General features: G+C 36.0%; 1 protein-coding gene across 1 annotated transcript in view; it reads right to left on the bottom strand.

Moving 5' to 3' along the window:
- Positions 1-5,631: 5,631 nt before the first annotated feature.
- LOC129454816 (uncharacterized) overlaps positions 5,632-15,114 on the bottom strand; it is a 31,898-nt gene continuing 22,415 nt past the window's right edge. Inside the window, exons 2-12 of the mRNA XM_073858750.1 lie at positions 11,272-11,415; positions 10,789-10,959; positions 10,336-10,439; positions 8,643-9,594; positions 8,376-8,476; positions 8,182-8,232; positions 7,690-8,071; positions 7,420-7,593; positions 6,159-6,320; positions 5,975-6,045; positions 5,632-5,735 (exon numbers count right to left, since the gene is read on the bottom strand). Of these exons, the coding sequence (XP_073714851.1) occupies positions 6,217-6,320; positions 7,420-7,593; positions 7,690-8,071; positions 8,182-8,232; positions 8,376-8,476; positions 8,643-9,594; positions 10,336-10,439; positions 10,789-10,959; positions 11,272-11,415 (2,183 nt within the window). The 3' untranslated portion in view covers positions 5,632-5,735; positions 5,975-6,045; positions 6,159-6,216. The remainder of the gene's footprint in view (positions 5,736-5,974; positions 6,046-6,158; positions 6,321-7,419; positions 7,594-7,689; positions 8,072-8,181; positions 8,233-8,375; positions 8,477-8,642; positions 9,595-10,335; positions 10,440-10,788; positions 10,960-11,271; positions 11,416-15,114) is intronic.

Genomic DNA, 15,114 nt, shown 5'->3' with positions numbered 1-15,114 from the left:
TTGGACATGCAGATATGATTTATACATCATTTAAAACGTTAAAGTGTCATTTTTTGTGTGTCTATAAAAACTGAATGTTGTGCTTTTCACAAAATTAAGAAAATACACATAATGCGCGTTCTGTTATCTCTCCATCAGTGACGTCTTTCCAAAATCGCGTCAGAAAAATTACTGTAACGAATGCTTTTCATATCATCAGAAAATAAATGTCATGTCTACATAATGCTTGGAATCTCTTTAAAATGACGTAAGTGAAGTCGTACATTGCTAATATGATTTCACCGTAGGACTATATGCTGGAAGTGTGGTAATTTTCTTGTGGACTGAATAAAGTCTAAGATTGCCAATTCTTTTTACAACAAATCCCAGAACCATGTTTTCATTCTTGACGTGATCTTTATAGGCTTCTGTATGATTGTTAATTCGACTGGATTGCCACATTGAACTTGAAAGCGCGACACGCATATCCGATAATGCGCGTGCACAGCCAGAGCTTAAACGACTTCATGTTCGCGTCTTTTTTGCTTAAACGGACAAATGCTCATATGTCAAAATAGCTGTTTTGGTGATTTTCATACTAAATTTGGTTACTGTACGTCTTAAACGAATAAACATTTTATTGCATTCGGTCTTATCCTAACGTGTTGAAATCTGCATTTGTCACGGTGATCCGTGTCATGTTTTGTGTCTGTTCTATATTGTCATCACCTGGACACTTGTTAATTATCACATCATTCATTCCACCTGTGTGTCATTAGTCTTTGTGTATTTATACCAGTGTTTGTGTCACACTCCGGATTATTGTCCTTACAACCCTGTCTGTTCCCTGTGTTGGATGTTCCTGTTTTACTTACCTGCATGTTGTTTTTCTCCTCGTGTTTTGTTTCTTATTTATTATTAAATGTTATCTTTTTATTGTGAACTCTGCGTATGCGTCCTGTCTCTCCTTCCGTGTCGTGACAGCATTAAAGTTAATTAAATATCAAAAGAAAAAAAGAAAACTTTTGCATCTTCTGTATCTTCGTAAATAAAGATTAATCCAAGCATCCTTTGTGTTGAGCACTGCTATTTGAATTAAGTTTAAGGTTTATCATGGAGTTTAGATTTCCTGATCTTTTGTTTCATTAAAGGGATACTTCACAAAATGAAAATTCTGTCATCATTTTTACATCCTTATGTTGTTGTAAACCTGTACGAATTTCTTTTTTCTGATGAACACAAAAGAAGATATTTTGATGGTATGCACACAGCTGTTAACCATTGACTAGTAGGAATAAAAACAACATGATGGGATTCAGTGGATATACCATTAATTGTGTGCTTACCATCATTTATCAAAATATCTTCTTTTGTGTTTATTAAAATAAAATACAGGTTACGACCAACATAAGGGTGAGTAAATGATGACAGAATTTTAAATTTTGGGTGAATCCCTTTAACAGACAGTAAATCAGATGTAAGAAATACAGTAGAAAGATTTAAAATTCACCCTTATTATGTTTACATATAATGCGATAAAAAGATTCATTTATGCTTTCTTGGTACATGATTACACGTCATTTTCTTTTATGGACTATGGACCCCCTAAAGTACCTTTGGCCACCCCCTGGCCACCCCATTAAAAAAATTCTAGTTCCGCCACTGGCATCAAACCAAGAGTTTAAAAATTCACGGTTAAATCCCAGACAGGCACATTCCTCTCCAGATGGATTCTCTTCAGTCCAGTTATCTGGTTCACTTTCAACTTTGTTTATGAACCAGTCCTTAAAGGGACACTTCACCCATTTGCATTAAGCTTTGTATAGTTAGAACCCCAGTCATGTTTTTGAATGGTCATGCATCATTTTCTCAGTTGGCACTGAGACAGGAGAAATACAGATTTCAGTGTTGCACTTCCTTCTTTCAATGATGTAAAAATCATCATTTTGCATCACTGAAAGAAGGAAGTCCATTATCTTTGTGGAGGGAGTCAGACTATAAACACCCCTTTTCTCAGTCAAATAGGCACCGAATTCGAAATGTATGTTACATTTAAACTACAAATATGATGCACTTTCAATAAAGATTAATGTTTCTATGGGTGAAATGCTCCTTTAAGAAGAACAAACAAGCACTTTAAAAACATGACATTTTCATTCACAATAGAGCTGGGCAAATAAATCGCCTCCGCTTCTCATGTGTGTCTCATCAGTAAAGCCAGTTCCGTGATTAGTAGTAAATCACCATCACCTGCTTAGATGAAGTGGCATTTATTACACAGAGACGTATTTCAAAGAGAAGTTCGCAAAATCGCATTCATAATCGTGTGAAATTGCCTCCGATATTTTATGCGATCTTGTCGGTGAAATATGGCTTTGTGTAGTAAATGCATGATGAGACACGCATGAGAATCGCAGCTCTAATTCACAATAATATTTGAGAGAGAATCAATTTTTTTGTTGTTGGTGCAAATTAAGGGGCGGTTTCATTGTAAGACATCACATCTGACATCACAAGAGGAGGCAAATTTCAAAGACCTTTTTTTACAAACAAAACTAAGTTACTTGGTTGATCTTTTTTATATTTTCTAGGTCAATAAAAGCACTGAAGACCCAATTATAACACTTAAAGGTGCAGTGTGTAAATTATAGTGGCATCTAGTGGCGAGGTTGCAAATTGCAGCCAAAGGCTCAGTCCACTGCTCACCTCTTGCTTTTGAAACACATAGAGAAGCTACGGTAGCCGCCACCGGACAAACATGTCATTGCCAGAGACAACTTAGTAAAAAGTTTGTCCGTTAAGAGCTTCTGTAAAAACATGGCGGCACAAAATGGCGACTTCCATGTCAGTGTATGTAGATAAAAACTTTCATTCTAAGGTAATAAACACATAACGGTTCATTATGAAAGGTCTTTATACACCCCTGATAATATAGTTTTGTATATTATTTTGCATTTCTGTCAAGAGATCCTTCTAAAAATTACACACTGCACCTTTAAGGGGTGGTATTATCACATCTCACATCACAAAAGGAGGTAAATTTCAATGACTTTTAGATTAATTTTAAGGGGACATATCATAATATAGTTATTTTTATTAATTTTATAAAAAATAATAAACTGAGTAAAAAAATGTAAATTACTTTAAAGCTCCAACCTCAACAAAAATGTTTTTATGCAAGCATTTAAAAATCATTGTTCAAAACGGTCTCCATACCTTCCTCTGACTGACCATAAACTCCTAAAAATGGCATACTAATATGAATAACTTGAGCTGTCAGATCTGATTTTGCAGTAAATGTCAGTTTGATGTCATTCATCTAACATTTAGTCACTTAACAGACATTTTTATCTAAAGCGACTTACAAATGAGATAAACAAGGGAAGCAATCACATCAACTAAGGGGGAACAGCGCATAACTGCTCTGAATCTTGTCTCAGTTAACTTAACACAGTGGACAGTAGGGGAGAGCAAGGGCGAAAGTAAAATTTTTCAGAAAACATAATTTTAAAAGCTAATGTTTTAGACAAAGATATATTTTTGCTGTGGTCAATAACTCAAAAGTGTTATAGTGAATACCAGGTGGAACAAATGTAAAAGAACTTTGGATGAGGATAAATTTGCGGTTGATATTTGAGTTTATAATTCTAAACATTGGGAAATGTGCTTGTTGTGTAGTTAATCAGCAACGTGATTAATGTTGAAACATTTATGTTTTTATTTGGCCAGAACAAACTTTACCTACTGATACCATCAGATTCATTAAGGAGCAGTGATGAAACTCTCCTCAAGTAAGCTGCAATTTTTTGTTTCATACAGAGATGGCGATAGAGAGGCTAAAATGATGGCTCGCAGTTAAAATGACTGCATGCATTCAGTGTTGTATTGACAAAACCTGATGATTCACTTTATCATAATATGAAGTGATAAACAAAACATAAAACTTTTACTTTACTCCGGTCTCTTCAAGAGTTTGATCTTCTTCCTCCAGATCATTAAGACCGAACCAGTTGGTGTTCATTCATACGTGACGCCTGGGGGCGCCCTCGTGCAGAGACCGTCCACAATTGACACACGAACAACAGCTTGGATCCGTTTCCGTTTAATCATGGTGCCCATATAAGGGCAATATATTGTTATTTTTGTGTAATATAACAAAGAATGATAATTAACCCCAAATCCAGTGTGAAGGCTTCATTTTTGTGATAACTTTTTCGAAAATCTGATGGTTCACCATTAGGGGGAGTTGATCACAAATGAGCAGTGTCTAATATGGTTTAGGTGAACTTGGGTCAGTTTTATTATGCAAGTTTATAAAACATTTATCCTTCTGAATACTATGGTACCAATTTGCCTACTTTTTGTTTATAGACTGATTTAATGACAAACATGTGCATAATTAAAAGGGGGGTTAAAGTCTTAATGATCTGTTTGCCCTAAAAATTTAAAACAGAATACACTTTGAATTAATGGCTTTTATTTTGAATATTCTTTATTATACTTTTATCATTTAATTTTCCTAAAAACACTTATCTTAGAAAAATCTTGCAATTATTGTGTAAAATGTTTGGAGTGAGATCCTGTTGCTTTTTTCTGTTTTCACCAGCAGGTGTTTCAAGCGCTTCAAAATAGTAAATAATTTCTGCGGCTAAAGTGCATTTCTAGATTCATTTAAGGCCAATTGCAACAAAACTAATAGCCAACAATAATAACAAAAATAGCTGCAGTTGAATAAATAAACAACAGTCCTAAAACAATAGCAGTATAATTTATGCATAATGGGGGAAATGTTCAGATCCACAGATTTAAAGGCGGAGTCCACGATGTTTGAAAAACACGTTGGAAAAGTAGACGGGCCGACTACCAAAACACACTTATAGCCAATCAAATCAAATCAAATGCCGGGTTGCGTATGTGTGGGGCGGGTCTATCAACAGAAGGTCCAGATTCTATTGGGGTAGGGGCGTGTTTATTTGGGTGATTTCAAATATCAACATTGGCTTTCAAACATCGTGGACTCCGCCTTTAAATAAGGTAAAATAAATTGATTCAACTTAAACTGTCTTGCAAATTCTGCATTAAACTAAAACACAAAGTAATGAAGGATATTTTAAGTTTTAGGTCAACTGTACTTATTTATTTGGTTTAAAACAACATCAGGTTTAACAGTGGGTCTGATTGGATTTACTAAGTTAACTTACAGTGTTTTATACCAAGGTCAAGGGTTTGATATTGCATATGAAAAACATGTATAAGTGACCCAAGTTAATCAGTTCGATCAAATAAAAAAATTAAAACATCTGCTAAAGAAAAGTCTTCCATATTCAATTAAATTCAATTTTATTTATATACTGTAGCACTTTTCACAATTGTTTAATTATTTCAAAGCAGCTTTACATTAATAAAAAAGGAAAAACACAGAAAAATCAAGGGACAACAAAAGTTGCAAAGTACAGATTAAACTGAACTATCAAGCATTGTAATAATGTAATGTATAGAAGAGAGATTTAAGTTAAGCCAATGTCAGCTGACTCCCTAAGCTCCTACTGTAGGAGAAAAAAACCCTAAAGAGAGAGCCAGACAGCTGATTCTATAATGGACATACTATATATTAGATACTATATTATACAACTTAAAATGATTAAAACAATATGAATTAAAACATTTTTATTTAATGTGTTCAAGGACGAGACAGGATCTGCATCAGACGTTCAGCCAGCGGTCTGTGGTCATGACGTCTGAGGCTGAAATACAATCTGAAGATAAGAAAGAGAGGAAATGTCAACATTTAATTTTGAATTATCATATTTATAGTATATCTAGAACCTTAAAGCCACAATATGTATGATATTTGTAATAAAATATTCCAAGACAAATGCAGAAGTGTTGGTTAAACAACATCTAACACACAGCTGTTGTGCCTTGCAGATAATTCATTACGATGACATTAAATAATGTGATCAAACGTACAGTTAAAAAAGCATTCATTCATTACCTCATCCATGAAAACAGCATCTCCCATCATTCCTCTCTCCTTCAGTCATTAAGCTTCGTCTGTGTTAGTGTCTGGTGCCGTGTAGTGATGAAAATGTACATTTAAAACAATATTACTATACAACTAACTACACAAAGACAAAGCATGTAATCTGCTAAATGTAGTTTCCTACTCGGTCTGTTACCTCATTTTGTATGAGAGTAGCTCTTCTTCATCATACTCAGTTTACCAGTCTGAGTAACTCAAAAACTGAAAATCTTAAACCAGTCATGATCTAAGATCTGCATGAGCGTCGGACGATTCTTTGGTTTCTCGGCCAGACACCATCTTATCAGATGACAGACTTCTGTACAAGTTTTAGGAGAGAGCTGGTTAGTCATCATGACACACAAATGGCAATAATACTCATGGTATAAAGAGACGCTTTTGTTGTCATTTAATAATACTGCAAAAAAGTCTGTCTGTCTGTCTATCATCTAAAGGTCATTTGTTACCTAATTGTGACCCTGGACCACAAAACCAGTCGTAAGTCGCACAAGTAAATTTGTACCGTTTGGTTAAATAAAACCAAAGCTTTTATTACAAAAAGCATCATTTCAATAAATATAACACAATGCAATTTTTTTAAAACATCAGTCTTCAACTGGTGGTCTTCTTCCTCAGTAAGAGGCTTTTAAAGGGGATGGGATGAGACTCTCATTGGTTTATTGCAGGTTACGCCCAAAACTCACCCATTACTCTTTACGAGAATTGAAACAACCCTTTTAGACCGTGTGCCATGCGCTTAGCCCAGTGCTTCTCAATTATTTTCTGTCACGCCCCCCCTAGGAAGAAGTAAACATTTCGCGCCCCCCCAACTCTTCGCCGCGACTGTAAATAGTATAATTTGTCTATAAAATTACACATCTGCAAAACATTGTATCCTTATTAACATTGAGAAAACACAAAAAGAAAACAAAAAAAGAAATATCGATCAACTTACAATAACTTTATTAACATTGTTTTTTTAGTCTGTAACAGAAAAGACTTAAAATGCATAAATTTGCCTGAAATAAAAAAAATCAATCCTTATATAAAGTATAATATTTTTTGACCATTTGATACTGAAATTAAATTAAATATAATCAATAAATAATAATAAAAAAATCAAGCGGCTTATCAGCGTGATTGGGGTGTAATGTCTTTAAGTGACGGTGCAAAAAAAATCACTTCCTGAAAAAGTATTTTCCCTGGGGGTCCCGCCCCACTATTTGAGAAGCACTGGTTTAGCCCCTGGTCACAGACAAACAGTACCTCAGGTAAAGATGATGACACAGTGATGTAATACATTGACGAGCCACTAAATGACTGTTTTGCTAAACACAATTAAAACTAACATGATAATATTAATTGTGGATTTGATCAGAGGCTTTGTGTGTGCATATTGATCAGTCATTTTCACTCACCCTTTGATAAACCCACATCTTTTTTCAGGTTGTCCAAATAATAGTCGTGGTAAGGAAAGGGGTAAGTTCCAAGCACCATGAAGTACAGCAAAACACCTAAGGCCCAGACGTTTGCTGGCATGGCGTGGAATGTCTTCCCTGTTTTGGTCTCAGGCGGCGTGCAACATGGAGCTCCTGTACACAAAACATCATGTTGAGTCATTTTGTAAAAGATGACCCTGCACTGACAGCAGGTTTCAATACTCCGCTATATAAAAAAATTCAGCTCACCTATAAAGTCGTAGGACCTATAGCCATCATTCTTCAGATAATGTCCAAGTCCAAAGTCAATAACCTTCAGGGTCATTGTTGATTTCTGCACCAAGAAGTTCCTGGCATGGAGGTCTGTATGGAAAACTCCATTATCCAGACAGTGTTCCACTGCCAGTACCGCCTGACGCATGAGACGTTTTGCTGTATGTTCCCTTAGTTTTTTTTGACGAGTAACAAAACGCCTCAAGGATACGCTGTGCAGAGGGTACTCCAAAACGAGATTGTAAAATTGTCTCGTCTCATACCAATCATACATCTTTATGACATTGGGGCAGAAGGGCCCATTGCTTAACTTAACCATCAGCGCCACTTCTGTAATGAGCGGTTCGGGGTGTCCAGGCTGGGAAAAAAATGGTAAATTAGATAAAACTAAAATATTGTATTGGTGTGTAATCGCTATACTGTCTATTTTATGTCTAGTTTACTTCATTAAATTTATTGACAACTTACACTCTTAAGATATCTTTCAGTCTCTCGTTTGTATATTCGCTTGATGGCAACCTGTAAAGAGAAAAAACAACAGAAGTTAATTTCTCTTGAGCTGACTGAAGCGGCTCACCTGACACTGCACACATAACTTTAAATCGTTTAGATCAAGTGGACATAAAAATTTCAGCAAACATTGTGTTCGATTAGTGCATTACCGGAGTGCCATCCGATTTACGGATCCCTCTGTACACTTTGCCAGAGCCACCTTGCCCAAGCACTTTATTCTCTAAGAGTTGATATTTAGAATGAAAAGTTTCTGAAAACCAGACAGAAAAATAATAAGGTTACAGTACATGTTAACACGTATATACCCACAAATAAACGGTACGGCATACATTTCCAGGTACAGAAGAATATGATGAAGAAACCATTTCACATATTGGTGCAACCCACCCTAGGACTAATGAAGTCAGTACACTCACCTTTAGGCACTGGATCAACTTGTTCTGTCTTGTTTAGTGTTTTAATAGCTCGTTGAAAGATATTTTGATTAACTTCTGGGCCAGGATTTCTGGGAACTTTTGGCCTGACAACTTGCTTATCTTCTTGCCCAGGATTTCTGGGATTTGCAAGAGCTTTTGGCCTGACAGCTTTATCCTCTTTTAACCTAGTAGCTTTATTTGGGTCGGGATTTCCACCACCTTTTAACCCGATATTAGCTGGAATGGCACCTATCTTCTGTAGCCTGGCATTGGCTGCAGCGATGCCATCAAAACTGGCCAGATCCGCACCATCCATGGCATCAGGAATAGCTGGATCGGCATCTTTTTTCCCTTTTTTTCTCCAAGGGTTGTGAAATAAGCGGCTCTTTGAAGCCTTTTTTTGTTTTTTCTTTAAGCCAACAATCTTTGATTGAGAATCTGCCTGATCAACAACTTCCCTGGCATCAGGGATAGCTGGATCGACTTCAATCTGTGAAGTCGGCATTGACTCCACTTTGCCCCTCCGGAAGCATCCAAAGATGCGTTGCTTCAATGTCTTGCAACTATCCGGATGAATCTTTGTTTTTGATTGGGGGCTGGCCAGAGCAGGAACATCCATCCCAACAGGAATATCTGAAATAGCCTTGGGCTGTTGAGTTGGCACAACAGTCACTTTTTCTCCCTGGAGGTTACATTTGCGGCTCTTTGAAGCCTTTTGTTTCTGTTTCTTCGGACTAACGTCGGCCTTTGACTGAGATGCCGGATCAACAACTTCCCTAACATCAGGGATAGCTGGATCGGCTTTAAGCTGTGGAGTCGGCATTGACTCCACCTTGCCCCTCCAGAGACAGCCAAAGAAAGCCTTTCGTTTGTCTGGTTTGATTTCAGTGTTTAATTCAGAGCTCCCCAGACCAGCATCATCCTTTAGATTAGGAATAGCTTCTGCATTAAGCTGTGGAGAAGACCAGAGGTGGGTCAGACAAACAGACAGACAGATAAATGTTTCTAGCCATGTTTAGAAGCCATGTTTCCATCCAAGGCTTTTTAGCAAAAAAGCTTTAGCACATAAACGCAATGTCAATACCTCAAAAAATATTTTGGATACACTTTGTCAAAAAATAGCTTTAACACACAAAAATGTGATGTCACATGATAGATCATCACGCGCATAACAGCAAACATTGGGCGCTCTTATTGTAGCCTGAAACTTTCTGTTTTGATTTGCGCCACCAGAGTCGATCCTCCCTATACGCAGGATACGCAAGCTGCACTGAACTTAAACTTAAGCCGCTCTCACTTCATGAAGTGCTGAAATGTCAATCACTTATCCAGAAGATGATTCATGTTTATTAATCTTTAAATATTACATTTTTTCTTCTCATAATCGGGTCCCTTTGGTGAAAGCACATTTATTTTAAATTACAGAGACCACAAACATCAGACTCGACCTGGCTAAGCTTTTATTGTAATAGCATTAGAGAAATTAGGTAAATAATTTGCTCAAGGTCAGAGTTTTTTTGTGATGCACAAAAACATACGCTTTTATCATTCGTGACATCACCACGGACACCATTTTATCAACATTTGAACTGAAAACCTTATTTACGCATATTCTCTTGGTCGAAAACAAAACCTGGATGGAAACATGTCTATAAATGGACAGATAGTTGTAAAATGTAATGATGTAACAAACCTCTGAAGGAATCAGTGTTTCCACCTTATCATTCTGAAGGCATGGGTGCATAACATTATTCCATCCCTTCTTTATTGAGTTCAAGATTTTTTTCATGCATTTTTCTACACACACACAAAAAAAGATAAATTATTAGAAAATGTATTATTATTACAAAAGAGAATGACAAAGAACCGTGGTCAGTGATAATACTTAACAAACACATTTAACAAACACATTTAACAAACTGTCCACCCAGATATTATTTAATCAAATATGTAATTGAGTATCTAATCTTTATAATAAATTCCTGAAAATACAGCAATGATTATTGGATTAATAATGCTGTTAAAATAAGAGTTTAAAACACACTAGAAGATAAGATATCAGTATCTGCAAGGGCCAACAAAACTTTTAAGAAACAAACAGGGCACAGATTTAAAGATTGTCAAGAACACAAAATTTCCATCTGACCTTTGGGGCTGTTCGCCTCCTCAAATGCAGGAGTAAACTCCTTTACTCCTCCTCGTGGATGTGCACTACCGGCGTGTCTGTCTAACAAATGTCCGTTGTTCGGGACAATGTCAAGGACAGCACTTGGAAGGACAAAATCCATTCCGTCATCATCACATCTCCATCCCAACACTGCAATTCAATAAATAATGTTATGAAATTAATGCTTTAACTGAAGTGATCAATATGTGTCTAAAACTTGTCACTTAAAGTCAATGTATTGTTTATTCAACTGTATACAATATGTCAACTGTATGTCAAAATTTGGGTTTCTGTATTGGCAAATGCTGAAGTGAGAAGTGATATCATGTGCCAAAGGAAAAAGTAAAATGAGGTAAAAAGTACACAAGCACCACCTAGAGTGTATCTGTGCACGTGCATTAAGAATAATGTATGTAAACTTATCAGCATTAAAGCCACATTTTGCTTTCATTTTCATCTTACTTGTTGGGATTTTCTCCTCTACTCCTCCACTTGGATTCAATCCACCGGCAGCGCAGCCGACCTCAGACGAAAGTCCGTTATCAGGGACATAGTCACAGGTCAACACAGCATTCGGTAGGAATGAATCCATCTCTCTTCCAAACACTGCAATTACAATTCAATAAATTAATGCCTTCATTTGAAATCATCATTTTATTTTTATTTTTGTCAATAAGCAGGCTAAAGCACGCACATCAATTTAAATTGGGTGCTCAACCAAAAAAACGTAGTAGTATAGTAATGCAAGGTCGGCGACACCAAAGCTCCAAAAGTATCAAAAATATTTATTATTTAAAAACTGTGCATGGCATCAGGTTATGTTTCGAGCACGCAGGCTCTTCATCAGACAAATTAACCCAGCTGATAAACCACTATTTATAGACTTACCCACAGGTAATTAGGTGTCACATCAGTGTTTCCTCTAGGATTTTTTCCAGCTGTGGCGGCAGGGGGCGCCCATGATGATTATAAATGTACATTATTTTTTTTTATGTAGAATATAGGCTACAGTAAACTAACATGTATTTTTTATCATTTTCATGCTGTCATTTACGTTTCCTTATATTTATAGCATACTGCTTTTCTATGTTTGATCTAAACTGTATTTTCTTAAAAAATACGTAAGTTTCCTTCAAAACAGATTCGACTACTAATGTCTTGCAGTCGCATTTAAGTAGTATTCAGTGTTTAGCCTTTTGTTTTTGAACAAACATCTTATCATTTCATGTGAAACTTTGTGAGGGTCGATCTAAAGCACAGAAGACGCGCTGCGTTTATAGCCTATATTCTGAATAACTAAAGGCCTGATAAGTTGATAATATGAGTACAGTGATTCCAAATGAATGTCCAAAAAACTTGTAATATGTTAAATCGAAAGTTTAATCATGTCTTTTCTCGCAGCCCAGCTCCGTGTATATGCGCATGTGAAAAGCATACGCGTGATGACCTTGCAACTTAAATTACCCTTAATTTATTGCCATACAGATAAAAGTAAAATAACATTCGAAAACTAAATTTTTTTTGTGTGTAAACTCAAAATAAGGAGAAAACCTTGTGCTTATTTAAAATCATTAAAAACGTGCTTTCTGCTGCTTTGGTTTAACAGCACGTCACAAAAAAAGAACAGAAACTCAAATACTTTTTAAATTGTCAATCTGATAATTATAACATATTTCGTGTAGGCTTATTTATTTTATTATTATTTCTCAAAACAGAGACGTAGCTTATCATCATCTGTTGATTTAAATCTATTTGTGCATGAAACTAAACCCATGGGGGAAATGATTATATAGGAGATTTATTTATTATAAATGAGTGAACAACGCGAATCCAGAAAGGAATTTATTTCTTTAAAACAGCCAGTCTGGCAGGGCGGACATTTCGGTAGCTTTATTTATTTTGCGAGCTGCCGCCGTGGGTTTCGTCTAGAAGGGATACAGAAAATGCTGAAAAGTTTACAATTAGATTTGGAGGTAGGATTTTTAGGATAAAAACAGCGGCTCTGGCTAAATGAGATACAAATACATCCTACAATCCTGTGACATTTTGTGTTTAGAGTTGGGTTTGGGTGAAGGATTAGGATAAAACAGTGCTCATCCGGCGAGATTTCGTTTGCTGTATCCCTTCTATACATAACCGCAGGCGTGGTGGGGATGTTTTGGGCGTGGCGGCCTGCCACGGTTGAATGTATATAGCGGAAACACTGCACATGATCATACCACATTCACAAAAAAATATTACAATCACAAGAAGAAATTATCAATGACAAAATACATTAAATGTACATGAACATTTATGAATGTGGTATGATCATGTGACACCTAATTACCTGTGGGTAAGTCTATAAATAGTGGTTTATCAGCTGGGTTAATTTGTCTGATGAAGAGCCTGCGTGCTCGAAACACAACCTGATGCCATGCACTGTTTTTAAATAATAAATATTTTTGATACTTTTGGAGCTTTGGTGTCGCCGACCTTGCATTACTATTTTTATTTTTGTCTAAATTGTATGGAAGCTGAGAGAGGCCATGCATTATTATTATTTTTGCTTGCTTGTTTTCTCGTAATCATGATTTAATTTTCTGGTGATCTCGAGATAACAAAAACTTGTTATCCTGACAATCCAAATGTCATAATGTAATTTCCTGTCCATAATATATAGTGTATTTTAAAGTGAACTGCTGATGTAAAAATTGTAGATAGACTAATAAATAAATAAAGTTGAATGATTGGGGCAGTTTCCCGGACAGGGATTAGACTAGTCTGAGACTTTAATAAATGTGAGCTGTCCAAACTGAAAACAACTTGCACTGACATATCTTAAAATACATCAGGGCCCTTTGTTTTGCCTCAAAATGCACACAAGTAATGTTTTAGTGAGGCATGTTCGTTAAAACTAGTTATATTTTCTAAATAAATTAAGGCCTAGTCCTGGTTTAAAATAATCTCTGCCCTGGAAACCATCCCATAATGTGCGTGAATTTAGGGACCATCTCTAAAGTAATAATGCACACGTTTCCTTCTTCAATAGTATTTAACAGTTTATATTAATATATATATAAAAAAGTAAAAGTGTACATTATAGCTGACAACCATATGAACACATTTGTGTTTGTGACTGTTTGTTGACTAAAAGTCATTCCATTTAAATGCTGTAAAAAGTAGAAACGTGTATATTAAGGCGTAACTTTAGAGACGGTCCCTAAATCCACCACTCTCAAATTGTCAACCACATACGAGTAAAATCAAATTTGTTCATTCATGCTAATTTACAAAAATATACCTTTGCTGTCTACAAAAACAAAACAACACGTTCACGTACATATATCAAGTACACATAAGCTTTAATCCCATAACAAGAATACAACTTTTGTTAAGATAATGAGAAATTAAGTCGTGATCATTTGAAAACAAGCAAGCAAAAATAAAAATAGTACACCTCGGCTTCCGTAAATGAACATCACATTTGCAGTCTTGATAATAACAGTAGTATGATCTACTGCTAACTATTTATTATGTTATACATCCCTTATGAAAATGAAGCATGGTTTTACTACATTTACAACCAAAAAACATGGTTAACGGTACTGTAGTAAAACAATTGTTACCACAAAATTACCATGGTTTTGCTAATAGTAATCACGATAAAACCCATGCTTAATTTTCGTGAGGGATATTAAAACAATCATACGGCGTAATTCTTATCTTAAATTTCCGGGAAGTTTTATTAATTTCGGTCGCTTTTTGTTAAACGAGTCCAACTTTGTCTGGGTATTCCGCCGGCCAAGAAAAACGGCGAGTAAAATGTCAAGTACACGAACACCACCTGGTGTGTCTAACGTTACATGTACACGTGCATTACCAACAAAATAACTGTATGTAAACTTATCAACATGAAATTCAGACTTTTTGCTTTAACTTGCATCTTACCTTTTTGGCGTTTCGCCTCAGTAAGTGTTGGATAAACATCCTCCTCCTCCTCTCCTCCACATGGATTAAAACAACCGGCAGCGCGCCCGACTTGTGACGAAAGTCCAATATCAAGGACATCGTCAAAGTTCGGCACAGCATTCGGTAAAATAAAATCCATGTTTTCGACATCTGCTCCTTCCATGTCCTTGTCAGACAATGGTGTTATAGGACGAAACATGTCGAAAAAAACTGAAAGACTTAACTGTGTTTAGACTCGGTTCACAAAGAGTTGAAATCTAAGTAAACAGTCTGTATGTACACAGTGCGTCGAGCAGTTTAAAGTTGCGAACTTTTTGAAAGTCTGCAAAATTCACTTGTTAATCTGTACAGTAG

Source organism: Misgurnus anguillicaudatus, chromosome 20, assembly GCF_027580225.2.
Source record: "Misgurnus anguillicaudatus chromosome 20, ASM2758022v2, whole genome shotgun sequence".
In the NCBI taxonomy this organism is placed as follows: domain Eukaryota; kingdom Metazoa; phylum Chordata; class Actinopteri; order Cypriniformes; family Cobitidae; genus Misgurnus; species Misgurnus anguillicaudatus.
This window is presented reverse-complemented; position numbering and strand designations above follow the sequence as displayed.